The sequence below is a fragment of the Belonocnema kinseyi genome, chromosome 7 (genome assembly GCF_010883055.1).
Source record: "Belonocnema kinseyi isolate 2016_QV_RU_SX_M_011 chromosome 7, B_treatae_v1, whole genome shotgun sequence".
NCBI lineage: Eukaryota > Metazoa > Arthropoda > Insecta > Hymenoptera > Cynipidae > Belonocnema > Belonocnema kinseyi.
Genome location: NC_046663.1, coordinates 68,363,831 through 68,390,862, shown reverse-complemented (window position 1 = coordinate 68,390,862; position 27,032 = coordinate 68,363,831). Strand labels below are relative to the sequence as shown.

The following is a 27,032-nucleotide window of genomic DNA, read 5'->3' as shown; positions in this document are numbered from 1 at the left end:
GGGGTCAGTAGAAGTAACATTACGAATTTAGATAGCATTTTGTACCTGACGGGTTTTAATAAACTTCCCCTCTTTCTCGTTTTTTTTTGCTTAAATGCGAACTGAATTAATAAAACCCAATAAGAAAATCAAACTATATTCGTTTCGATATTATTATATTTCGATTGATTAACAGTTTAACTTATTTGTTAAAAATATAACTATTTGGCTAAATTTTGATCTTTCTCGGTTCAAAATTTCACAAAAATTCTTTTTTTTTGGGTTTAGATCTTTCGTTTTCGATCCTTCTCTTTCGTAACAAAATTTAATTTTGTACCAGATAATATATATGCAATAAAAAATAAATAAAAATACAATAATATATCAATTTAATCGAAAATTCATTTTTCTATATTCAAGATTCCTCACTGTACTTCAAAATTGAACTATTTGGTAAAAAAACTAGTTTTTTCTGGACAGAGAATTTTTTTAACTTAAAATTTAACTAGTCCATGTGGGTTTAAAAATTAAATATTCTTAATAGAAAATTGATTTTTTTTAATTCAAAATTCTGCTAATTGGTTAAATATTACATTATTTTGTTAAAAATGCAACTATTTGGTTAAAAGATGATCTTTCTTGGTTAAAATTCAACTGCTTTGTTAAAAGTTGATCTTCGTAAAAAAAAATTTCTTTTTTTTTTGGTTGAAGATTGATCTCTATCATTGAAAATTTAACTGTTCCATTTTTGGAAAATAAATCTTGGACAAAAAATAAAGTTTTGAGTAGAATGTTGAAAATTCATTTTCATTGAAAATTCATCATTATAATTGAAAATTGAACTATTTTTTAAAAATTAATTCTTTTTTGATAGAAATAGGTTGAAAATTGAATTATTTGGTGGTTTAACTACTAGTTTTAAAGTTGAACTTCTTCGTTGAAAATTCCTTTTTTGGTTGAAGATTTATCTCTGCTCAGAAATGAAACTATTCCATTTTTATCAAATCAATCTTTTTGGTTAAAAAATCATCTTTTCGATTGAATCTTGAACTCATTTGTTTAAATTCGTCTTTTGTTTAATATTCATAACTTAGGTTGTAATTCATAGCTTTAATTGAAAATTAAACTATCTTGTTGAAAATTCAAATTTTTCATAAGAATATATTTTTTAAACGAAAAATTTAACTACAATATTTTCGGTCAAAAATTCAAATATTTGTTTGAAAATTCATATATTGTCTTGATAATTCGTCTTTATTTATTAAATTCAACTGCTTTTTTTTAAATTAATATCTTTTAGTTGAAAAATCAACTATTTGGTTTAAAGTTTAACTAAAAAAAATTATAATTTTGCTATTCGAAAATTCATCATTTTAGTTGAAAGTACATATTTTCGGGTTCAAAATTCTACTTCTTAGCTCAAAAATTCTACAGTTTAGTAGAAAATTAAACTATTTGGTTAAAAATTAACTATTTTTGAAACTTGCAATCTTGTGCAAACATTAAAAAAAATGGTGCCCATTTTTTTCAAAATATAAAGATAATTGTGGTTTTTTTTATTCTGGTATGAAGTTTTTCTGAAAATAAAAATATGTGGTATACGTAAAAAATCAAAAAGTCCTTCATACACTATTTAAAGGTATTCCAACTCTATTTTTTGATATTAAAACAAATTTCAATAGGCACATTTTTAAATACAGTATTTTCCAAAACAATGTATATTATGACTAATTTCTAATTGTCTAAAACAGTCAAAAAAACATCACGGTATTGTTTTTAAATGTAGTATTTTTCGAACGAGCGTAGATATTTTCATTTTTTTGTTTAACGTAAGAATTCTCCCTACCCCGATTGATCTAAAAAAACAATGCAAAAATTAGAAAAATTACGAAATAGCGGCCGTTCTTCTAAAATTCTTAAGAGTGGATTTTCTCAAAAACTTCACTTTTTAAAATATTATTTTTTTTATGAATATTGTAATATAAAGATTACATATCTCTTGAAGTTCGTTTTTTTTGTAAAAAACCTGTTTCACAATGAAACACATTTTTTAAAATCGAAATTTCCCATTTTTCTTAGAAAACAATGAAATATAAAGAAAGTTTTCCGACATAAGATTACAAATCTAGAAAAGTTTTACAAAAAAAATAGGTCTTGATTTTTTCTAATACTTTGCATAGTTCACGTGACAAAAATTATATTCAAACAAACTTCCAGGCGTAAAAAAATGGCTTAGGCTGCATAAAAATTCCACCCCGGATTGTTGCGTAATTTATGTACAGCCCTTTTGCAGAAACTTCCTTAAAATATTTAAAAAATAAATTTAAAAAAAGGTAAGGTTATCCTTAAAATTTTCTTTTCATGTTTTCAAAATTCGATGAAAAGAAAATTTTTATGAGGCATACACGCTTTTTGAGGCCAACAAAAATTCTTTTTTTTTTAATATATTTTTTTTTCTCTCAAACGATGCAAGATATTTTGTTGCATTTTCTGTTGAACTTTTCCGGATGTGTTTTGCAGATGTTTCTTTAAATGTGAACATTTTTTGGCAAATTTGATTGTTCCCAAGAAAAATACTAAAATTTGATTGTTCAAAAATAATCCTTTTCAATGTGAAGCAGGGCTATGCCAAGAATTTACATCAGGATATGTATATACTGCATATTACCAACTATTTATACAAAAAATAAAACTTTTAAAAAGCCATGTTTTTGTGAAAATCAACTATTTAAAATTTTTTTACAGCCTCTATTTTGTAATTTTTTAAATTTTTAGCATTAATTAAAGGAACATGAATTCCCACGCCGAACAAACAAAGAAAATCTCTAATATATAGTTACGCTCGTTCGACAAAAATGCATTTTGAAAAAGAGGTGTGTGTCAGTTTTTTAGAAGTCCTAGATAATTTCTAACACCTGCTACTGAACCTGATGGAAACTGATGCATTTTTACTCAACAAAACTGAAATTTTAGACCAAGGAAATTATTTTCTTTTTTGAAAAAAAGGAGAATAATCAACTAAAAAAGATCGATTCAAAATGCAAAAAATTTATATTTTCTTCAAATATGCAAGATATAAAAGCAATTTTTGTAATTTCAAAGATATACATTTTTCACACAAAAAAAATGTTGGTTACTTTTAATGTCATTGGTTATTAGAATATTTGGAATTATTTCAAACTTTAGCAGAGCTTTCTATCATGATATGAAACGGAGACTGCATCCAAACTCTGTAAGCTCAAATTATTTACATTTCTTGGTTTTTATTTATTTTTTTCTCATTGCAGAGAATGTCAAGGTACTCGTCAACTTTGTTCACTCCCTTCTTCCTATTTTTCAACATAATAGAACAAGACAATGGAATTGAAAAAGTACTCACACTCCTCAACTTATGACGACCACCAAAATTCCTAATCGACTCCAACAACTGATCCCTAGCATCTGCATTGACAGGCATAGATTTTGGTCTCGCATTGGCACTTTTCAAGGTCACTCCAGTGATTACCGGCATCGTTGGAGGTTTTGGTATCCGCGCGTCTTTCTTTGTCGAATCAAGCATCAATTCGTTCTGCTTGACTGTGACAGTTGTGACCTTTGACTGGATCTGGGATGGCTGGACATTGAATCCTTTCACAACCGGCATCACTCCGTTGATCCTCATCGAAGTAACATTGTTCGTTCGCCCTTGCCCATTTGCAAATCGAAAGTGATTGCTCTGTGAATTGAGACCCACCACAGAAGTGTATTTTTTGACTGGAATATTTTGCGTCCCATTCGACGCAACTACTGTGCTCGACTCTTGAAAACCGTTTTGTTTGCCGTCACCATTCGCATCATTATTTACAATTTCGGGTTTCCTCCCGAAGTACTCCGAGTGGCGATTTTGATTCAAGGGTTTCGGTTTCGCTCTAAGGCGGACTACTTCCTGGCCAAAGCTCTTGGCCAGTTCCTCAAAATTCATCGATTTTGGTTCGACTTCCTGAGAGTCAGTAATAATGGATTTTACTTCGGTGCTGAAATTACCGAAACTTACTTTACTCAGGACTGGTTTCTTGAATCCTGACGCTGTTGTGTGCGGAACTATTTTCTTCGTGAAGTCGCTGGCTTCTTTATATTCTGGCTTTTCATCCCTTTCGATTGAACCATTCACTGCTTTCTTTGGCAGAGTTTTGGAAATTTCTTGACCGTTCAAGTCGCTCTCGTTCCTGGAGCCGTTGAGATTCACTACCGTTTTCAAACCGGATGAATTGCTTTTTGCGAAATAGTCAGTGTCCATTTTTATCTGAACGTTGACGCAGGGCCTCTCTGACCAGCTTCCCAAACTAACTGCAGGTGGTCCAGAGTATGTGTAACGCTTTTCTGGATTTGCTTTTCCAGTTTTGGATTCTGATCTTCGTTGCACATCACTCGTTGAAACGACTTTGGAATTCAATGAGTGTCCTTCAGGTACATTTCCTGATCTGAAATCAATATATGTTTCATTAGACATTTAGTATTGTTATTCTGATGATTATTCTAATTGATTTTATATCAATTTGCTCACTTCTTTTCCGGCATGGGTTGACTCTCAATCGTGTTTTTGCGAACACTTTCTTCCGCCTGTTGAGCATGTTTCAACTGCGGCAAAATGCTTTTAAGTACCTGGAAACACAAAATGGGAGATTTGCTTCAGTAAATACTCTTTACGGATCGTCCATAAATTACGTTACCATGGGATTCCCGCTTCCTAGGCAAATTAACGTTACATTTGGTGTGTTCAGATGATAAATGTTTTTGGTAGAACATTAATCTTTTTGTTTGGAAACTTATGTTTTTAGTTGAAAATTCAACGTTCTGATGGAGAATTCTTTAATCTTATTAAAAATTCGTCTTTTTTGGTAGTAAATTTATCTTTTTGTTTGAAATTCTTCCTTTTTAGTTGAAAATTCATCTTTTTCATTCAAATTTACTGAATTTCGTTAAAAAGTCGTCTTTTTTGGTTGTAAATTAATATTTTCTAGATAAAAATTTAACCTTTTAGTTGAGAACTTACAAATTTTATTAAAAATTCGTCTTTTGGTAGAAAATGAATATTTTTGTTAAAAATACTCATGTTTTTATTTAAAAATTCATATTTTGAGTTAAAAATTTAACAACTAGGTTTTAAAGTTAAACTACTTTCCTAAAAATTTCACTTTATGGTTGAGAACTCTGAAAGTTGATTCAAGATTCGTCTTTTTTGGTAGTAAATTCATCATTTTTAGTTGCAAATTCAAATGTTTGGTTGAGAATTCTTGAATTTGGTTAGAAATTAGTCTTTTGTAGTAAATGAATCTTTTTGTTTACAAATTCATTTTTTTGAGTTAAAAACTTAATTCTTTGGTAAAGAACTCTTGAATTTGATTAAAAATTCGTCTTTTTTGGTAGAAAAATAATCTTTTTCTTTGGCAATTTATCTTTTTTAACTGAAATTTAAATTTTGGTTTGAGCATTCTTGAATTTCATTGAAAATTCGTCTTTTTTTGGTAGTAAATTAATCTTCTTCCAGTAGGAACAAATGTCCTAAGACGTTTTTAGAACGTCCTACAAACGTCCTAATTCAGTTCAAATATTGGACGTTGTTTAGAAGTTTTTTGGCCAGACTTATAACGTTCTTTTATTGAAAAATTCATCTTTTTTAATTGAAAATTCAACTCTGCAATATTTTTGTTTAAAAATTCATCTTTTTGTTAAAAACTAAACAGCTACATTTTAAAGTAAAAATACTTCCTTAAAAACTAAACAATTTCTTTCTTAAAAATTCAACTTTTCATTTGCAAATTCTCGAATGTTATTGAAAATTTGTGTTTTTTCGTAGTAAATCAATCTTTTCGTTTCAAAATTTATCTTTTTTCAGTTGAAAATTCATCTTTTTGTTTAAAAATGAGTTTTTTTCAGTCGAAAATTAATATTTTTGTTTAATAAAGTACCAACTAGATTTTAAAGTAGAACTACATTTTTAAAACTAACAAAAATGCCTTTCTTTCTTAAAAATTCAACTTTTTGGTTAAAAATTCTGGAATTTTATTGAAAATTCGTCTTGTTTGGTAGTAAATTAATTATTTGTTGAAAAATGCATATTTTTTTAGTTAAAAGTTCATCTCTCTAGTTAGTAATTGAACTGTTCTTTAATCCTTTTTTTTTTTTGTTAAAAAATTACTTTGGTAATTGAAAATTTACCTTTTCCATTTTTGTTCGGAAAGGGTTCTTTTTTAAGTAAGTCCCCAACTTTTTATTCAAATTAAACTATTTTTTTGAAAATTAGTTGTTTTTGTCGGTATAAAATTAATCTAGTTGAGTTGAAAATTCAACTTTTCGGTTGAGAGTTCTTGTAATTTGTTGGAAATTCGTCTTTTTTGGTATAAAATTAACTTTTTTATCAAAATTTCAAATTTTTGATTTGATAATTCAATTGTTTTGCATAGAAAATTCGTCACTCTGTCTCGAAAGTTCAATAATTGAGTAAAAAAATGAACTAAGGTAAACCGACCATTGCTGGGACAATAATAAATATCGCTGTGTATCATTTATATTCTAATATAAATCATAAAAGTAAAAATTTTCTGGCATTTATAAAGTTCTTATGAATTTATTACCACTATTTATTTTTATTTTGGCATGTTATGCATTTGTTAAAAAATAATAGAAATTACTCCTCAAAGTCTGTGAATGAACCGCTGCAAAATTCGCTATTTTTTTGTACTTCCAAACTTTCCGCATATCTTTTATAGCCTTGTAGTAATGACATTTTCTACACTAATAGAAAAAGTAATGTTTTTAGACATTTTTAATACGTTTAAGAATAAAATTCATAACACTTTTAGAAATTTGACTCAATAAATTATGAATATTTAAGTGTCCCGCAGTAGGACAAATTTTTGACTTTTTCACTATTTTAGTAAGTATGAATTAAAATATAACATTATAGATTATTATTAAATATTATTAATAGTAATGACATTAATCTCACAAATTTGCTTGAAAATTCAACAGATGATTGGAATTTTTTTTCTTTCTTGACTGAAAAATCTTTTTCATTTAAAATTTATCACTTTAATTATAAATTTCATTTTTCATGAGAAAAAAAGCAACCTTTTTTGCTTAAAAGTTCAAATACTCGGGAAAAAATGATACTTCCTTGTAACATGTTCATGATTTTACTTGAAAAGTCGACTGCTGGTTGGCAATTAAGTTTTTTGTTAAAAATTCTTATTTTTGGGTCTGAAAATTATATTATTTTGGTAGAAAATTCAAAAATTTGTTTCCAATTTTTTTCTTCTGTGAAAAATTTGTTTCCAATTTTTTTCTTCTGTGAAAAATTTGTATTGGTTGAAAAATCATCTTTTATGGTAGCAATTTTATCTTGTTTCCTTACAAGTCGAACTATATGGGTGAACATTAATTTTTAATAAAATGCATTCGACTGTTTTTAATTTACAATTCAAACATTTTTTGGTTGATATATAAACTATTCTATTTTTAAATGAGAATTCATCTTTTTGGTAGAAAATTAGTCTTTTTTATTTTAAAATAAAAAAGTTTGTTAGAGAATTAAAGTATTAGATTGAGAAGTAACTTTTCTTTTTTTTAAACATATGTTTTCGGGTTAAAAATTTCAATCTGCAATCAAAAATTAGAATAAAACAAGAAAACTTATAGCAATTTAAGTTATTGAGATATTAATTTATAGTTAAACGTTTTTATTCATACGTTATTCAAAAGATTGAAAATAAAAAGTTATTTTTTAAGTAAAATGAGAACATGGAGATATGAATTTTATTTAAAAATAAAGAAAAATAAATGTCTCGTGATTTATACTAATCTATTCTTCTTTCTAATAATGTATTTTTGTTTTGATCAATAAAATAATGTATTAGACACTTATTATAACGATCTTCGTACCACAAATTACAATTCACCATTAGAAAATTGTGTTTATGTAGTTTAGCTTTTCGTAACTGTCCTAGTAATGGTCGGTTTACCTTATGTGGTACAAAATTATTTTTTTTATATATTTTAAAATTATTCCTATGAATTAAGAGTTGAAGTATTCCATTTTTGGTTAAAAATTACCCTTCTTAGTTTAAAAAGTCAATAATACCCGTATGAACTGCCACATAAAATTCAATTAGGCACATTTCAAAAATTCCTCAAAAAATTACTTTTTTATTTTAATTGTTGATGTATTACCGAAGTTTATAATTCACCACACGATCACGTAGATAATATAGGCATATTGGCAACTTGACTCGTTAAAAACACACAAAAATAAAACAAAAGAAGCAAAAACAACAAAGATAAACACCCTTTTGGTTTTACTTAAAGCCCAGTGGGCACAAAATTTGGCGACGTCTTTACGACATCGTTACGACATTTTAACGACAACTTTACGACACCCTATGTCCATTTCACTATGGTGACTTTACGACATCGTAAAGACATTGTCAGAGCATGCGACATATTTAAGATATCGTAAAAACACTGTAACAACATGAACATATGATATCGTAAAGTTGTCGTAAATATGTCGTAAATATGTCGTAAAGACGTCGCCAAATTCGGTGCGCACTGGGAGGCTACGTTATTTTCGGAGATAGAGGGCATAACCAAATAAGCGGTTGTTAACAACCTAGGGGGTAAGGGAGTCAAAAATTGCTCAAAATTGGTAACACAGTTTATGGATGATCCCTTATCAAAGTTGAATATTCAAAGAGAAAATGTATAAAGTTTAAGTCCTAATCTCACCTGCAGAGACTGCAGCTGCTTTTCTTTGGTCGGTTCCTCTTGTCGCTTCAAAATATTATCTCTCCACTGCGAGAACTTTTCGTTACTTCGAGGCATCTCTTGAATCAAATTCGTAACGCTGGTCGCTTTCTTGACAAGCCCCTCATTACCTTCCTCCCTGGAAACAACATCTCTTCCATTTTCCTCTTCCTTAATCAATCCCTTATATTTGTCATTACTCGCAAGTGTGATATAACTCTTGGATCTGTACACCGCAACCGGTTTCGCAACATCATTTTTAAGTGACTGCCTCCTATTTAAATTCTCCTGTAAATTCGCCAAATGTCCAGAACTTCTCAATTCCAGATCAGAAGGCGCAACTCTATCGATGCTTTGCCCTCTCGAAATAAACCCTTTCGTTGGTGCATCCGCAGGACATCCTCGAGAAAGCTGAGGTCGAATATCTTTCACTCCCTCTGACAAAGTTTGACTTCGTGCCAATGTAGCAGATGTCTTGACTCTGTCATTGGAACTTTTGACAATTGGAACGCTCTCTTCCAATTCATCAAAAATGTTCACACTCTTCTGTCTCGAGTAGGTCGTGAATGTAAAATTAGACAAAGTATTATCCACTGGAGCAATATTAAGTGTCGCTGCTTCTTCAGAGGCTCTTCTAGCATCAAAATCCTCTTTACTGTTGAACTGATGAGACCTCGTCTCAATCTTGCTTTCCAATTCAGAAATGATTTCCCTCTTTAATTCTAAATTTACATCAGCTTTGTAAATGTCTAGGGAAATCTGTCTGCTTGGTTTCTTTTGCTGAGACTTCTCTGGCCTAACATCTGATTCTGCTTTAGCCACTTTAGTTTCCGGTTTATGTGTTGTTTCTAGCCTTGCTGTGAAGTCTGTTTGATCCATGCTGCCTGATTCTTTAAAAGCATCGACAGATTTCAAAGTTATGGTGTCGCAACCACCATAAGTTGAGGCTTCGACGTCTCGGAAAGCACTTGGAGGTGCTGGAAGTTGGTATTCCCAATCTGGCAGAGATAAATCTTCCCCAGAAGCAGAAACGTAGTCTGAAGTGTCCTGTTGCGAGTTGACTGTTGCATCAGGTAAATTCGCTTCTGAAGTCGAATTTTCCAAAGTTTGATTTTTGTTGACAACTTGCTTTATTTCGAGGAGGCAATCAACTTGCTGGAACTTCTCTGGCACTTTAGTTTCGAGTTTGATTTCCTTTTCTTGGATTTTCAAGTTTTTTTGCGAGGCTTCCCAGCTTTCCAAGGGCGTAGGTGGAGGAGTTGGTGGAAGGGCACTCGATAGTGTATCTGATACCTTTCTTAATAAAATGTCGGTCTCCGAGAGTCTCGGTTCAGAATCTAAATTAGAATAGAAAAATTGTTAATGAATGGGCCAATTTCGGAAATTTGTAGTTAGTAACGAAGAGCAGCGACACAATAAAATTAGGGTTTTAAACACAGTTAATAATTATTTAGACTCTATTCTTAATGCTTGAACCGAAATATTCAGAATAAAAAATTCAGAAAATTTAATTATTAGGGGCAGTACTTAAATTACGTAACGGATTTGGTAATGGCCCTCTTTGAGAACCCCCCTTTGCTGTAAATAATTTTTATTTTCCAGAAATGTTTGACTAGTTATTGCTAGTTAAGGAAGGCAGTTAAATTTCCTGATCAAAATTTATTTATTTATTTTGAAAAAAAGAATCTCTTTTCTACCATAAAAGATGGCTTCCCAACAAAAAACTTGAATTTTCAACAACATAACTAAACTGTTAACATGATATTTAAATTTTCAACCGAAAAAGATAAACTCCCAAGAAAAAGTGTCATAGATTATATTTCAATCAAAAAAGATGAAATTTATTTAAAAAAAGGAATTTTAAAACCAAAAAACGCATTTTCAAACAAAAAATATTACTTTCCAGCAAGAAATCAATTTCCCAGGAAACTGATGCATTTTTACTCAACAAAACTGAAATTTTAGACCAAGGAAATTATTTTCTTTTTTGAAAAAAAGGAGAATAATCAACTAAAAAAGATCGATTCAAAAAAATGGAAAAGTTTCATTTTCAGTTAAAAAATTAATTTAAAAAAAAAACTTTTACACCAAATAGTTAAAGTATTAATAAAACAGTTAAACTTTCAACCAAGGAGATAAATTGTCATTTAAAAATATAAATCTTTTGAACAAATTATTCATAACAAAGCGAATGATACAATAAGTTTTAACCAAAAAGGTTCATTTTCATTTTAAAAAAAATGAAATTTCTACAGATGAATTTTTTAATCAAAAAGATAAATTTACCAAAAAATAGCTTAATTTTCTCTTACAAAAAAAGCAGTTAACTTTTTACGATAAAAATGTAAATTTTTATACAAAAATTATTTTCTACGAAAAAAATTGAATTTTTAACACAAAAAGACGAATTTTTAACCAAAAAGAATGACTGTTTAACAAAATTCTTCAATTCGATATCAAAAAGTTGCATTTTATCCAAAAGTATCAAATTTGGTACTAAAACAGATGAATTTTTATTTTTTTTAAATCTCAAAAACAATAGTTGAGTTTTCAGCAGAAAAAAATGTCAGTTGACTTTTTAAGATCAAAATATAAATTAAAAAAATCTACGAACAAAATTTAATTTTTAATCCAAAAAGACGAATTAGTCCAACTAAAAACAGATGAATTTCTATTAAAAAAGACAATTTTTTCAAAGTTGAACTTTCATCCAGAAAATATTTCAATTCATTTTTCAACACCCAAATATAAATTTTAAACAAAAAGTTAATTTTCTGCGAAGTAATTCAATTTTCAACAAAACTGTGGAATTTTAAACCAAAATGTAGGACTTGAAAAAAAATTTGAATTTTCAACCGAACAGTTGCATTTTTATCCAACAAAGATGAAACTCCCCTTAACAGATGAATTAAGAAAAATTCAACAAAATAGTGGAATTTTCATCCAGAAAAGATTTCAGATCTCTTTTCAGAATTATTAAATTTAAACAAAAAGTAAATTTTCTGTGAAATACCTCAATTTTCAACAAAACCCTTGCATTTTTATTCAAGAAGGATGTAATTTATATTGAAAAGAGTTGAAATTTTTAACCGAACAGTAGAATTTTTATTTAAAAAAAATCAAAGTTCTTTGAAGAAAGATAAATTTTTTAAAACTCTTTAAAAATATTTAAATTTTCATCCAAAAAAGATTCCAGTTCACTTTCCAACACCACATTGATAATTGTAAATAATAAGTTAATTTTCGGCTAAATAGTCGAATTTTTAACCAAAAAGTGCATCTTATTAAATTAATTAAATAGTCCAAGAAAAGTAAAAATTTTATTGAATAGACGAATTTTTAAATGTAAAAGACAAATTTTCAAAGAAAAGAGATGAATATTCATCCAAAAAGATTTCAATTGACTTTTCAACAAAAAAATACGAATTTTAAAAAAGAAATAAATTTTCTAGGAAATAGTTGAATTTTCAACAAAAAAGTTCAATAAAAGAGGCAAATTTTCAACAAAAAAAATAGTTTACAATCCAAAAAGATTTAAGTTGACTTATCAACAACAAAATATGATTTTTAAACAAAAGGTTAATTTTCTACGAAAAGAGTCCAATTTTTAACCGAAAAAGACGAATTTTTAACAAAACAGTTGCATTTGCAACCAAAAAGGATGTCTTTTTAAGAAAATTAAATTTTCAACCAAATACTAAAATTTATAACTAAAAAGTGAAGGATATGAATGAAGGATCCCCTACCGGAAAAAGTAACAAAATGTCTTGTCACCCCCCCCCCCCCCCCCCCCCCCCCCCCCCACCCATTGAGCGGTACGTAATTTAAGTACGGCCTCATACTCGTTTCACAGATTTAAAGACAATTTAATTTATGATTGTTTTTTTTTTATTAGAGGGGCCATCTAAATTCAATTTAAATTATTTTTGTTACACTATATTGATGTATCTTGGCATCGAAATAATCCAGACTAAAATTACTTTGATCAATCTTTTTTTGAACTTTACATTTTAACAGGATTCTGAAAACTATAGTTCTAAATTGTGGCACTATTTTCATAATACCATATTAAATTCGTAAAAATCTTCTACCTTTGTGCAAAATAAACGTGCGTGCTAATATTGACCATCACCAAAAGTAATAAAAACGTGAAAATATCTATTCAAAAACATAAAGTATAATCTCTTAATCGTGGTTAGCATCATAAAACTTTATAAATAAATGTTCAATCCATGCACTGATTCTACTTCAATTTTGTTTACAACGTAAATTCAACTAAAAATATTGAGGTTTACAGTTTACTCTTCAGCGAATGACGCAAATACTCAATATTTGAAGTATCTTTCTTAATCATAAGTTTGCTCTGATATGAAAAAGAATGACACTGATAGCAGATTTATCAAAACGTCAATAAAACTTGAATTATTTATTAACAGCAACAAAAATACTTTATTAAGAAATTTGAATAAAAATCGAATTAGGCGTATCTTTGAATAAATAATTGATAAAACTCGGAAAAATATATGTTTATGAACGTCTTAATTTCAAAATTAGTGTTAGTAAAGCAGCGACATGCACCTGACTTCCTTGAAACTTCGTCTTTCAAATCCACCGAAATCCTTTGACAATCCACGCTGCTTTTAGAAAATTGAAATTTCGACTCCTCTTTCTTGCCAGTGGAAAATTTGTCTGCTCCAGTCTTATCGGATCCGCTCGAGGTCGCAGATAAATCAGGAATATTAGTCGACAATCGTGGGTTGAGAGCACACATAAAATTTTCAGCACGAGACGTCAGATGTCTTCCATGTCTCTCAGGTGTGTTTATCTCAAAGTGGCTCAACTCTGATTGACTTCTAAATATTTTTCCACGCTTACGAATCTCCTTCTCCTGATCCGACTTGCAGCTGTTCAAATTTTCTTCAGATGTACCATCACTTTCGTCTCCCTCGAGTACCTGGTTTGAAACAATATTTTTTTCCACTGATTTGTTTAGAGCTTTTTTCGAGCACTGATTATCAACTTTGTAATCTTCGGATTCTAACCCGATACCGTCAAAATGGTCGCACTTTGGAATGGTAGATATAATTTGACAAGACCTTCGTCTCGAATCAGAGACATGTGACTCTTTAGCACATGTAGTCGAGTTAACGTCTGGAATTTGTTCGCCGAGTGAGTCGCTCGTAATTACCTTACGAAATTCGTTATTTTCTGATTCATGAACGTTATTATCTTTGCATAATAATTCGCTAGGCAGAGTTTCGACTTGCGTGTTCGTTTGCAATTTAGGGATATCAATTTTCTTGGATCCCGATGGCTTTTCTGGCTCTGCCTTCCCAGTTTTTTGCTTTTCAGTACTCGTAACTAATTCTGAATCTCGAACCTCTATCGAAATATTCAACTGCTTTTCTGTTGGTACCCTCGTTTCACAAGTGAGGGAATTTCGCGAAACTTGATTCAAGCTTTTATCAAAATTAAAAACTGTCTGAGACAAGCGTTGATCTTGAGGCAACGGAGAGGGAGCTTTGCGTTTTGGTAGCCTAGGAAGCACTGGAACAAGGGTGGTCGAAGCAACGATCTTACGAGGCTTGGGTACGGGTCTATGCTCTTCGACTAATTTTATAGAAACAAAAACCACCACCAAATAAATTAGAAAATAAAAGGGAGGTATAAATTAGTGCTGAGTGTGAAGGTAATTCTTAAAGTATGCAGGGTGTCTACCCTTCCTGGCAAACCTGGAAAATCTGGAGTTGTCAGGGAATTTTTATATACCTGGGAAAACCTAGAAATGTCAGGGCTTTTTTTTGGGAGCGAGCCTAATTTTTTTAAATTGCAATATCAAATTCAATAAAAATAATTCTTCATTTGTAAAACAAGCTTTATATTACCGTGTTCAACTGTTTTGTAGAAAAATAGTTTTTTTTTGTTTGAAATTGATTTTTTATTTAATTTTCAGTTTCTTTAAAATATTTTCTCTCTCTTGGAAGAAAACTCTTTCATAGTTTAAAATTCAACTCATATTGAAAAGTCCAATTTTTAGATGAATTAAAATTTTTTTGGATTTAAAATTAATTTTTTTATATTGAAATATCAATTACTTCATTTCTTGGTTCAGAATCTTTTTTTTTTAATAAACATTTAATTATTAGGTTAAAAGTTAAACTCTTGTTAAATTTTTTTAAGGTTTATCATATTAAATGAACATTCATCTCTTTGTTTGAAAACTGAGCTATTTTGTTGACAATTTTTTGTTATTCGAAATTAAATTGTATTAACTAAAAAACATAACTTCCAGTTGAATGTTCCATCATTTTAATTAAAATTGCATTCCTTTAGTTGTACATTAATTTTTTCATCTCAAAATTTGACTACATCATTTTTGGTTGACAATTTTCCTGTTTTAGTTGAAAATTGATTTATTTTGTTGGAAATTCATCGTTAAAAAATTAACTATTCCGATTGAAGATTCATAAATTCAGTTGGAAATTCATCTTTTTCGTTTAAAATTCAACTATTACATTTTTATTTTAAATAAAATCTGAAAATTTAACTATTTCGTTGAAAATTGATGTATTTTTTGATAAATTGTCCTTTTTGGTAACAAATTAATCTTCTTGTTTGAAAATTAATCTTTTTCGTTAGAAATTAAAGCATTTCAGATAAATATTTATAATTTTATTTAAAAATTTATCTTTTAAAAATGTTTTTTTTTACAAATTTTGCGTGAGCTGAAAATGTAATAATTTCCAATTGAATATTCTATTATTTTATTTTTAAATTCATCTCTTTGGTCGAACATGATTCTTTTAACTGAAAATTTGACTATTCAATTTCCAAATGAAAATTTATCTCTATTATAATAGAAAATTCGTATTTTTTTTTATAGAAATAAATCTTCTTCTTTGAACATTCATCTTTTTGGTTGAAAATCACACTATTCCACTTAAAGATTTATTATATTAGTTAAAAATTCATCACTTTAATTGAAAATTAAACTATTTGGTTGAAAATTCGATATTTTTTCTTGAAAATTAATTTTTGATTATCTGAAAATTTAATTATTTAATTTTTTATTGAAAATTGATGCTTTAGTTCAAAAGTAAATTATTCCAGTTGAGTATTTATAATCTGAGTTGTAATTTTTTATCACTTTGATTAAAAAATGAACTATTTTGTTGAAAACTCGTTTTTTCTTTGTTAAAATTTAATTTTTGAAAATTGATATTTTTTGGTTTAAAATTCAACTATTTGTTTAAAAAATTGTCCTTTTTAGTTCAAATTCAACTATTCCGTTTAAAATTTAACTGTTTAGTACACAGATTAATTTGACCTCAACATGTACTGAATTTCAGTTATGAGTAGATAAAATACTATGAAAATTTATACCAGGAAAAAATGGAGATACCTGGAAAAAACCTGGAATTGTCAGGGAATTTTTTTTCAGGATTTGAGTAGACGCCCTGATGTGCTAAGTGCAAGTTTTCAAATACAAGTCAAGCAGTGAATATCTTATAGAGAATTTTGTGCAGGGAATTTTCAAGAGGAAGCACTACTTTGAAGAGTATCTTAACTTATCAGTCCTTCTACAGAGAAAATTAAACTAAAAATAATGTATAATTGAGCATTATTTCTTAAATATACTTTCAGTTCGATACGAGTGATGAAATCAATAAAAACAAATCCCTAAACAAATTCCTCAACTCTGTTTTCCAGAATAGAGTTTAAATTAATCAAAAACTGGGTCCAATTTTCATTGGACTCTTCTCGACTGACTAGACCCGGTGGAGGAGGTTCCAAAATACTCAACTTCTTTTCAACGTCCACCTTGACATGATTAATAATGGGAAGAGAAGGTAGTTTGTCAATATCAATTGGTATCGAATTAATAGGTCTAACCTGGATATCCTCAGGTTTGGTGGAAATAGCAAAAATGTGCAATTTACTCAAAGGTGGAGGTGACAACTCAGCCTCACTATCCATTGAATTCATGCAATCATCTTCAAAATTAAAATTTCTCTCATGTATGGAAACAATTGGATTATCGTAACAACTCGTTAGATTATAAGCTCCCAGTCCAGGAGCATATTCACGAGTTTTCAAATCCGATCGATACCTGGAAGAGAAGCTTCTAGAAATAAGATTTTCGCTTTTCTCAAAACTGTTAACAATTTTTGTATCCTTGAGTCTGGAATCCTGGAAACTGAAACTGTACTTCAAACGCCTAGCTTGGCATTTTTCCTCGCAAATATAACTCCCAGAATGAGATGTTTTGGGATTGAATCGGGTTTCCAAGATTCCACATTCCGGCACATTTTCCAGATGAGTTTCGATGTCATCAAGGTGTGAGATAGTTGGGATTTTCACAAGCTTTTTGCGAGAGAATTTTCCATCGCGGGATTTCATGGCAGGTTTTTCCTGAACGGCATCTAGATGAGGTTCAAGAACTGGATTATTCTGAAGGCTTGTAGTACTTGCGTAACTATTCTCATCGAGTTTGAGCTTCTGAGATCGATTGTAGTTTACGAAACTTTGAGATTTTTGAAGTTTCTCGTCAGCCTTTGGTTTCAAGTACCGATAAGATGCCGATCTGGAATCTGGAAATGTGGAAGCTCGACATCTCGAACGACATTGTTCTATTCTAGACTGCAATTTACACTTTTCTGATTCAAATATACTCCTCCTTCGAACAAAGCTAGGAATGAACCCGGCATCATTTTCTTCCCTCGTATCGACTTCTGGCATATTTTCGAAAGAATTATGGGAAATAAAGCTACAAGAAGGTTGACTATTTTCTAGGCTACACGAACTGTGAACTAGCTTACCTCTCTTTACTACTTTAGCGCTGGCAACTACAGGTTCATTTGCACTCGCTACGAAAGGTTCTTTCGAAACTGGTTTTATAACATTCGCATCTTCTTTGAATACAATTTCCGGCGCCTGTATTTTCTTTTCCGACTCATCGGAAGTTTTCAGAGTTGGCCTAATGTCTGTCTCTTCGGTTTTGATTGAAGTTTCGGAACTTGAAAGAGGTTTCATCGGTTTCGTTGTGATGGAAACACCGATGTCGGAACTTGATTTGCAGTGAACCCCGATGTCGGAATTGGCTTTGGAAGAGGCTCCGATATCGGAAGAGGGTTTCGAGAGTTCCATATCGGATGTTAGAGATTCTTCTGAATCTACAATTCGTTCAAGGCCTTGAGTGGATAAAGCTGAAGGCAGTCTCGCTATGGGAGGAGCAGGCGCTGCTCTCTTCTTCCGCTGACCTGGAATCAGAGATTTAATTACGGTTATACCTAGAAAAGTATTGGCAGCGTGCATTAATTTTGAGGGATTTCTAAGAGATGACGTTACTTGTAGTATACTGCATTGAGGCATATCATTAGTATATGTGGCCTCAGGAGTCATTTTACCGAAGTGTAAACAGAATGGTTTCTGTAGCATTACAAATGACGGCTTAAGTACCAACAAAGTAGCTTGTAGAATAATTGGTAGTTGATAGTTCAACCATTGTTAGACGCTTACATGCTCTGGGATTGGTCCAAAGGAAGGAAATTGGGTGCCATACGAACCGAAGGCAAGAGATGTGAAAAGGAGATTTTTGACTTGTGAATGGCTACTCCAACGGCAAAATCGGAAAGGGTTTCTGCATCGTATTATCACTGGTGATGAGAAGTGGACTCGCTATGATAACCCTAAACGTAGGAAATCGTGGATTAAGCCCGCTCAACCATAACAACAACACCAAAACCAAAACCGAATATCAATACGAGCAATACTAGACATCGCGCCGCCTGATTACCACCTTTTTCGGTCAATGACTCATGGTCTGCCTGAGCAACGATTCAATTATTATGAAAATGTCACAAAATGGGTCGATTCGTGGATAGCTTCAAAAGAAGATTCGATTTTCCGACGTGGTATCCGCATGCAGCCAGAAAGATGAGAGAAAGTAACAAAGAACAATACTTTGAATGATCGATCAACTGGTTACCACTTTTTTTTAAAACCGCAATTTAACCAAAATCCCAAAAAATTATTGCACGCTCCCAATAATAAAGTCGTCTAAAAGAAGTACTTACCGGAATTCGATTCTGTGAGCAAGAAAAAAATAAAATTTCATGCAGTTTGAAGTAGTAATTTAAAATTTAGAGAAAATGAAGAAACCTTAGCTTACCAGTGGAACTCAAAGAAGTGGTGCTAACTCCATGACTTAGTCCTCCAGAAGCAAGAGCTAAGTTTCCTAAGCTTTTGCTGGCCTGGGAGGTTTGAGCAAGTTTCCTAGGAGCTTCCAAGGTTTTCCCTCTTCTTGGGAGAGTCTCAAGCATTCGACCAGCAGAATCTGGATGATCGCTGAGAACTGATGCTTCGTGATAGCCGGAACTGTCACTGCTATTTCGACTGTGACTAATAACCATTTTTTCTTTTGAATTTTCGTTGCTCTCATCATTTTTTGAAGTGGAAACTGGCGGTTTCGGGGCTGGTCTTCTTTTACGGAATGGCCTCGGAGGTGGTGGCATTGGACTTGTGCTTCTTCCGGTCTCGTCACTTCTGGCCGGTGAAACACTTCGTCCACCCAAACTGTCAGTACTTAAGGAACTCTCTTTTGACTTTTTGAAGATAAAACCAAATACGCTTTGCTTGGCTTGTTGCCTCCTTCTTTCTTCTTGTTTTTGAAGGGCCATTATGTCCTGAGAACTCAACGCTGAGCCTAAGGTTCTTCCCTGTTTCGCATAAAGAGTTACTTCCTGCAGGTGATAATCCTGGAGGGAAAGTGAGAGGTCCAAAGTTTCTTCTAGATTTGCTGAAAATAGATATAAAACTTAATTAACTTTTTGTGTGTATTTACATTTTTAGATTTTCCTTCATTTTTTTGTATTCAATTTCAAAACTTTGGTTTTAACTGAATATAATTCTTCATTAGTATGAATAATAATCGATTGTCCTCTATTAACAAAGCTAAGAAAAAATCCAAGAAAATCGGATTTCGTCTCGAATGCCTACATAATTCATGGGCTTCTGAAGCCATACTCTATTCTATTGCAAGACAGGCTCAAAGAAATGAGTCCAGCTTGTTTTACAGATAAATTGCCTCGGCCGCACAAATAGTAATTAATATAGTTCAACTATTAATTCAGTAATTTAAAATTGGAATATACAGGGGTTACAGTCTGCCCCCTTTTCTCCACCTAATCTTCCTTTCCCCACATTCCTATTTCTTTCTTAAATTTAAGAAATCCCATAAAACACCTAAAATCGAGAATTTCGAACCTATTTCCTCTTTTTTCCTCTTTTTGCCAAAGTTCCGATTCATTTTTAAAGAATCATAAACAGAAATTGCAGACATTAGAAAAAAGACGTTTTGACAGTGAAAAAATTGCTAACGATTCAACAAAAAAGCGAAACCCAAAAGATTAATCAATTCTTTATTTGAAAATCAAAAACATTTTTATACAGGCGATATACTCTAAAACAGGTGAAACAAGGAGATTTTTCACGGAAATAGCAGAACAAATCCTTTAAAATAAAATTAATGCAGGTGCTAATATTACAAGTATATTGAAAATTTTTTAACCAAATAATTGAATTATTAATCACCAGGATAAATTTTCAACCAAGACGATTAAGTTTCTACAAAAAAAAAGACGAATTATCAACGAAAAAGACGAACATTCAACAAAAGAGACGAACTTTAAAAAAAATAGTTAATTTTCTATTCAACTAAGGAAGATTTCTCAGTCAAGAAAAAAAATGTCAACCAAATTGGTGAATTTTCCAGCTAAAAAGGCGATATTAAAACAAAACAGTTAAAACCACAAACAAAAAATATAATTTTCAACTTTTAACGAAGTATAATTTTCGTTTAATTTTATATTGTTGACCAGATTTCTGTACATAAGTAATTACATTTGATGTTAATTCTTTTTCGTCTACTGGTCTTATATAAATATTTAAACATTAATATAAGTCAAGTAGACAAAAAAGAACTAACTTCAAACGTAATTTTATTTTTCAAGTAGTTGAATTTTCAGACAAAAAAGATATGTCCTCAGCGAAAAATCTTATAGTTGATATTTGAACCAAAAAAAAAAAAAATACGTAAAACAATCTATCGGAGAAAAGTAGTAAGTTTTTGTAGTATAATTAATTTGGAGTTTCTTTTTATACAGATTTATTTTGCGTGTTAGCATATTGAGTACTTGAAAAAATGGTAATTATTCCTTTTTTTTATTTCTCTTTTCAAAATTTTATAATCTTGTTTAAGCTAGCAATAAACAATTCGCTAACTGTCTAAAATATTTCAGCCGATAACACTACATTAGAAACTAATTTAAAATATAAGGGGAAAGATCTATACCATATGTTGATAGAAATTCATGTAAAAAAGTCTATCCCCTTTTTCGAAAAGAAATGCTCTTTTTATTTCAAATTGAACGAAATGAATTGCTTTAGGTCGTGAAAAAATTATTTTAAGTTTTTTCTGCATCATTAAATATAATTTTTAAGTAAATGGATGTTTTCGGTATACAAGATAATAAATTTCATATAATAATATTAATAACATATGGGCTATAGGCCTAAAAAAATTGATTATTTAATTTTTAAGGTATATTCTATGTAGATCGAAGCAGGGAAAGTATAGTAATTTCAAAATTGTATTGTGAAGTAAAGCAAAGTTATGAGAACGCAAATTATGTTCTTAGTTTCTGGCCTAGTTATTAGGGTTCATTCGTTCCGCCCGGGTCCTGCGAGATTTCTGTGATTTTTCGTATTTTTAGCACAGAATCTTCAATTTATTCTCTAATTACGTGAGTTGCCCTGTTGCTTGTGGCGTAATCACGTACTCGTACGCAGGTATGCAATTTCGCCTTTCGAGTTGCATTATAGACCTCGTTGCGGAATACAAGTACCGTCACTTGCGAAATGCATCATCTAAATCCGGTGGTTTTACTCGGTACCAAATCCGTCTAATGGGAAAAAGTCTTCCCTTCCCAGGCTGAAAGTCTTATTTCGGCATTTTTACTATTTCACATACGATGCAAGAAGCAGTGGGTTATTAAGAGAATATTTTTTGCTGCGTATACTATCAAATCAGACTTTATTTTACAGGAATCTTATTACTTCTTTTGGTATTTAAAACTTATTTAGACCATAACATTTCCTTGTATGATAAACTAGAAATTACGAATAATATTTATTAGGGAAAATCACATTTCTTTTTTAAAATTAACAGTTTTAATAGGAAGACTTCAAGCACGAATAATTGCAAATCAAGAGCCTTTACAAATTGAAGTATAAGTTCCACAATGTTTAAGATGAAATAATTGCCAAATGAAACTGAAAATTTTAAATAAAGCTTTCAAAATTGGAGAATATAAAATATTTCATTTCGAAATACTAGCAATAAAAAAGTGCCACATTAAAAACAGAAATTTTGTAATTTTAAGCAGTTATTCAAAATGGGACAATTTTAATTTTGGAACGTTCAGAATTGAAACATTGTTTGAATTCATATCCTTTCAATTTCAAAAAATCCAAATTAGCCTTCGAAGTCTTCATAATTAAAAGATTCTAAGATTTAACTTAAAAATACAATAGTTCAAAGAGACAAATGACGAAAAGAATTTTTTGAATATTCTAGGATTTTAAATTGAAACATTTTAAATATTACAGAACATTTTTGTCATTTTTAAATGTAAAAAAGAAAATATTCTAGACTAAGCCTTTTAAAGTTAAAATAATAAACATGTATAGGTACTTATTTAATTATTCGATTTTGAAAATTTAAAATTGTTTAACTGCCACAGTTGCAAATGAAAAATGGTTTCGATAACCTCTAAACTCTTACAACATTTAAATTGTACAAACTTTTCCTCATTTAAAATCTTTGAATGATTAGTGTTTTAAACTAAAACTAATCGATTATAAGGAATTTTATCTTTAGATGTAATATATATTTGCAATTCTTCAACTTTACATTGAACTACTGTTGAAGGAATAACAACCTATACTAGGCTGCTAAAAGAGACTATAGGGACTTTAACAGATGTCCTCGGAACAATCGAAGCATAACGCTCATTCTTAAATGAACAGCATGAACTCCCCGGATTTGGATTAGATCCAAATTAATCTTCACAACTGTAAGTCTACGTGCATTGAAACACACGGCTTTTCTCCGATTCAACAACATTGATGCTACAAGGCAGAAGTGAAGGGCATAAGTTAGATATGCGGCTCTATTGTCTACAATAGAACTATTGAAAAACCTAGGACAACTATTTATGACAAAAGACGTTTAGTGGACTCCTATAATTTGAAAGGATGGCTACTGATTATCGGATATGATATGCAAGTGCATCCTATAATATGGAACAGTAAGCACTTTAACCACAGAGGTTAGAGAACTTCTTAAATACCGATTTAGCCATATTGAATGGCGGTAATACACCAAACTACAACCTTTGCGACAACTAGATTTCAAAAGATTGACTTAAAAAAATGCTCTATATCGATTAGCGAAACATTCGGGGACTGGCACGTATCGCCTGAGACATTACTATCAGATCACATGCATATATGATTTTCGCTGACAGCTGATAAGTCTGATCCGATTAGGTATAGGAACTCAAAAACGACTTACTCAGACAAATCATGTAAGTTCTTGGCCATTATTTATACAGGGATCAGATTAATTGATCAGCTGGATTTTACTGTTGGCTAAGAGGAACTCATGGAGGTGGCATTGTCAGAAAATTTAAAATGTACTTGATACTGCGAAACTTTAGGAAGCCTTAAAGAAAATCCCTACATATCAACTGAAAGCCACGATTTTTCCAAGAGGAGATAGCACAATAATGACTATTGATGAAATAAATTCTAGGAACAATCTAATCAAATTTGCTAATTGTAAAGCACACATCGTTGTCCACAAGAGGCCGGAGGTTGAGACTACTTGAATGATCTCGATATATTCTGTATAACAGTAGCCTTCGAGGGACCTGACTTCTGAGACTAGGGGATATTTTACCTATAAGCGAGATCGGCCTAATGGACGATGAGGAGGCGTTTTGATTTCCGTTAGAGAGGGTTTAGCGATTGATGGAGTAGATTTAGAGGGGGGGACCCTAGATGGAGGACGTCGAGATCGTCTGCATTACGCTTTCTTCATCTTGGTCCTTCAGGCCACATGGGCATTTGTCCCATAACATGGACTTTACTTAATGTGCCTCCGCCCTATTTTCGATAACGAATGTTAGGGCAAGAGGGGGGGGGGGGCTCTGGTAACTTTCCGGTGTTCGGCACACTTGACGTGTCTCCCACCTCTGATCGATTGAAATCATGGATACGGGTATCAAGAAAGAAATAATTTACTATACAAAAGCGAGAGGAAAAGCTGCCTTCAGGGTAGTAGATACGGAGCTCAAGAGGTTTTTTGTCAGACGTCAACCACTAAACATTTCGCATGTTCTGTGAATCTTTGCATCAGTCTAGTGGTCTAGCATGGATCTGGTTGATAGTCAAGACCTTGCTTGTCCCTTGAACTCTCATACCAGCGTAATCAGATCTGACACCTCTTTGATCTGTGTGGAGCTGATTCAGAATCGGGATGCGACTGACCTGATGAACTACTAGTTCTCATGAGAGGAGTTCTCCTCGGCCATTTCTTCAAGAAATATCAGGTCGACCCCGGGAATGGGTGGCATCACATACGAGATCATTAAGGGTCTCTGACGTGGTTATACATTTGGTCGACCATCTATTCAACCTGATGTATGTGAGAATGTCCTTTCCCGAAGCATAGAAAGACTTATTGGTTTATTAAATTCCCAAAGCCAGAGGGAGGAGATTTTGCCCAATCTCTCTTGCGTCAACCTTTGGTAAATTATTCGAGAAATTGACCCCGAGATGGATTTATTTCCTGACAAAGCTTAACGATTGGATTTCCGCTTTCCAGTTCAAATTGAGGAGAGGGATGTCCTCCATGTACTTTAAGGCTCCTGTGGTCATGGATGTGCTACTTGGCTTCGGGGGAGGGTGGGCTACTTTTACCCTGGCTAAACCTTAGTGTTCCAGGCCGAATACTGAACTTTGTCTCTTTCCTCGTCATCAGGCAAAACCTCTTTTTCTCCTCTGCCGGGAAGAGGCCTCCCCTCTTCTGTTTAATCTCGTTATGAGACGTCTCGCTGCTTACATTCCAGATGGAGTAAGGGTGGCCACGTACGCGGCTGGCGTTCTTCTGTATATCGCCATAGAGAATATCGGCACATACGAGGTTTTACTGTTTCGGGCTGTGGAGTCGTTATCCGCCTGGTTGGAGATGATGGGTCTATCTATTTCTATGCCTCAATGCCAATTGTGCATTTTTACGAGGTCTCAAATGAGGGATAAAGGCATCTGCCTGAACCTGGCGGGTGCACTGGTTTCTTGTCAGCTCTCTCTAAATAATTGAACATCATCTTGGATAGACGCTTGAGCTGGGATCCTCACTTCAAGTCTGTGGCCCCGAAGAATTTCAGAGTAATCAACATCTCCAGGGTTATCTGGGGTACGTCCCCTTCTCTCCTCTTGACTGTGCATGGGTTGCTGGTCAGAGCCTGTCTCGAGTGGGGTGCTCCTATGTCTCTTAATGCTAGCGCTGCCGCAATGGGGTTGCTGGATCGTGCCCATTATGCCTCTCTTCGTGACGCACTGGATGCATGCGATTCGCCTCCATTACGATCCTGTTCTACGCGACCGCTAAAGTTCCTAGATCTCTCAGAATATTTGTATGGCCAATAGGCTTATCTTCAGGAACTTCAGTTGCAATGGTAACCCGCTGGTGCTCAGGCTCCCGGCTGTGTCTGATAGAGTAAGTAACAGGGGCTTACGAGTGAGTTCCGATTAAGTTAGGCTGATATCTGCCTACAATTCCATTATTGCCTTCTCTTCTGCCTCCTTCTATTAATCTGAGGTTTGGGATCCGCCTGCGGGATTTTTCCCTGATTCTTACGCTCGAGCTCTACGGTCTTTTCTATGGCGTCAAGTATGCGATTGAGGGTCCTCGGAGAGATATGATTGTTTTTTTGGACTCTTCAGATGCCCTGTTCGCAATTCGAGGCAGGTTCTCCAAACCTATTACCCACTTACGCACTCGTTTAATATATTGCCGAACTGCCTTTGCGAATATGGCGAATATGACGGATACGTTTGCACGAATGGCTCCACGGCATTTAAAGATCACTCTCAAGGGTATTCCGGGGAGCAATCTGAACTCCTCCTGCAGGCGCGACTTCGATTTCTGGGTGGCTCTGCTATAGCCTTATGGGAAAACATGGGGGTTCTCGGTCTACATACTTCTTGCGGGTTGATATCAAGTAACCCAAGCTGTAATTTAGGGAGTTCGTTCTTCTAAAGCGGTAAATTAATCTTTTCACAACACAATTGGTGATGAGCTCAGGGATCTTCAACATCTTCTACATCAGTGTCGCCTTATTTCAGTGGGCAGACCTGCACAACAGGAATTTATTAATCGGTTCAGCCCTGGTATGCCCTCCGAACTGAGCAAAGTTCATGATATAATATTCAGCCCCACAGACGAAGCAGTGGGCGAGATGAGTCCCTTATTTTTAGGGGTTCTGATCTAGGGTTTTTTTTTTCATTTGAGTTAGGTATTGCTGTGCGATGCTTGTCATTTCTTTCCTCTTTCAAAGTGTACAAGTTCAGATTGGACCGCAATCGAAAGAGCAGCTGGCAATTCAAACCTTTATTCTCGGTACTACTATTGTTAATAATGTTTCAAGTTTTAATCTCAACGGTTATATGGCTATTAGGCTAATCAATACATCTATTATAATAATCTAGGACATTACAAAAGGGTTTTACCTAGAATTATTGATGGAAGGTTTGGAGACTGTTCAAGAATCTATATATTTGAATGTGACATTGACATTTGAATGTGATATGTGAATTTGAATGTGACTTATATATTTGAATGTGACATGGCTTTCTGAATAATAGGCCAGAAACAAACAATAAAGAAGAAGAAACGGATGGAAAAGTCCTCAAAAACATCATGCATGTACACTTCCCTGGTTGCGAACCTGGGTACATGTCACAGAAGGGGGAAGTTGGGCCGAACTCCTCTGACGGTTCAGATCACAGGGCCAATGGGGATGATTGGTCGATGGCAAGCTGGATGATACAATAAAAAATAAGGTGAGTCGTACGGCATTTTGACTCACTCAACGCCGCTGGGAAAGATGTTTATTTTCACAACGATAATTTAAAAAAATGTGGTT

The 27,032-nt window shown here is 32.4% G+C and overlaps 1 protein-coding gene across 5 annotated transcripts in view; it reads right to left on the bottom strand.

Annotated features, from left to right (window-relative positions):
- LOC117177051 (protein cordon-bleu) overlaps positions 1-27,032 on the bottom strand; it is a 249,412-nt gene that overhangs the window by 1,861 nt on the left and 220,519 nt on the right. For 4 of the 5 annotated variants that reach the window (XM_033367513.1, XM_033367514.1, XM_033367515.1 and 1 more), the window contains exons 6-11: positions 18,932-19,558; positions 17,580-18,020; positions 13,339-14,370; positions 8,743-10,097; positions 4,523-4,620; positions 3,359-4,439 (exon numbers count right to left, since the gene is read on the bottom strand). In XM_033367513.1, the coding sequence (XP_033223404.1) occupies positions 3,359-4,439; positions 4,523-4,620; positions 8,743-10,097; positions 13,339-14,370; positions 17,580-18,020; positions 18,932-19,558 (4,634 nt within the window). The remainder of the gene's footprint in view (positions 1-3,358; positions 4,440-4,522; positions 4,621-8,742; positions 10,098-13,338; positions 14,371-17,579; positions 18,021-18,931; positions 19,559-27,032) is intronic. The other variant, XM_033367517.1, reaches the window with a different exon arrangement.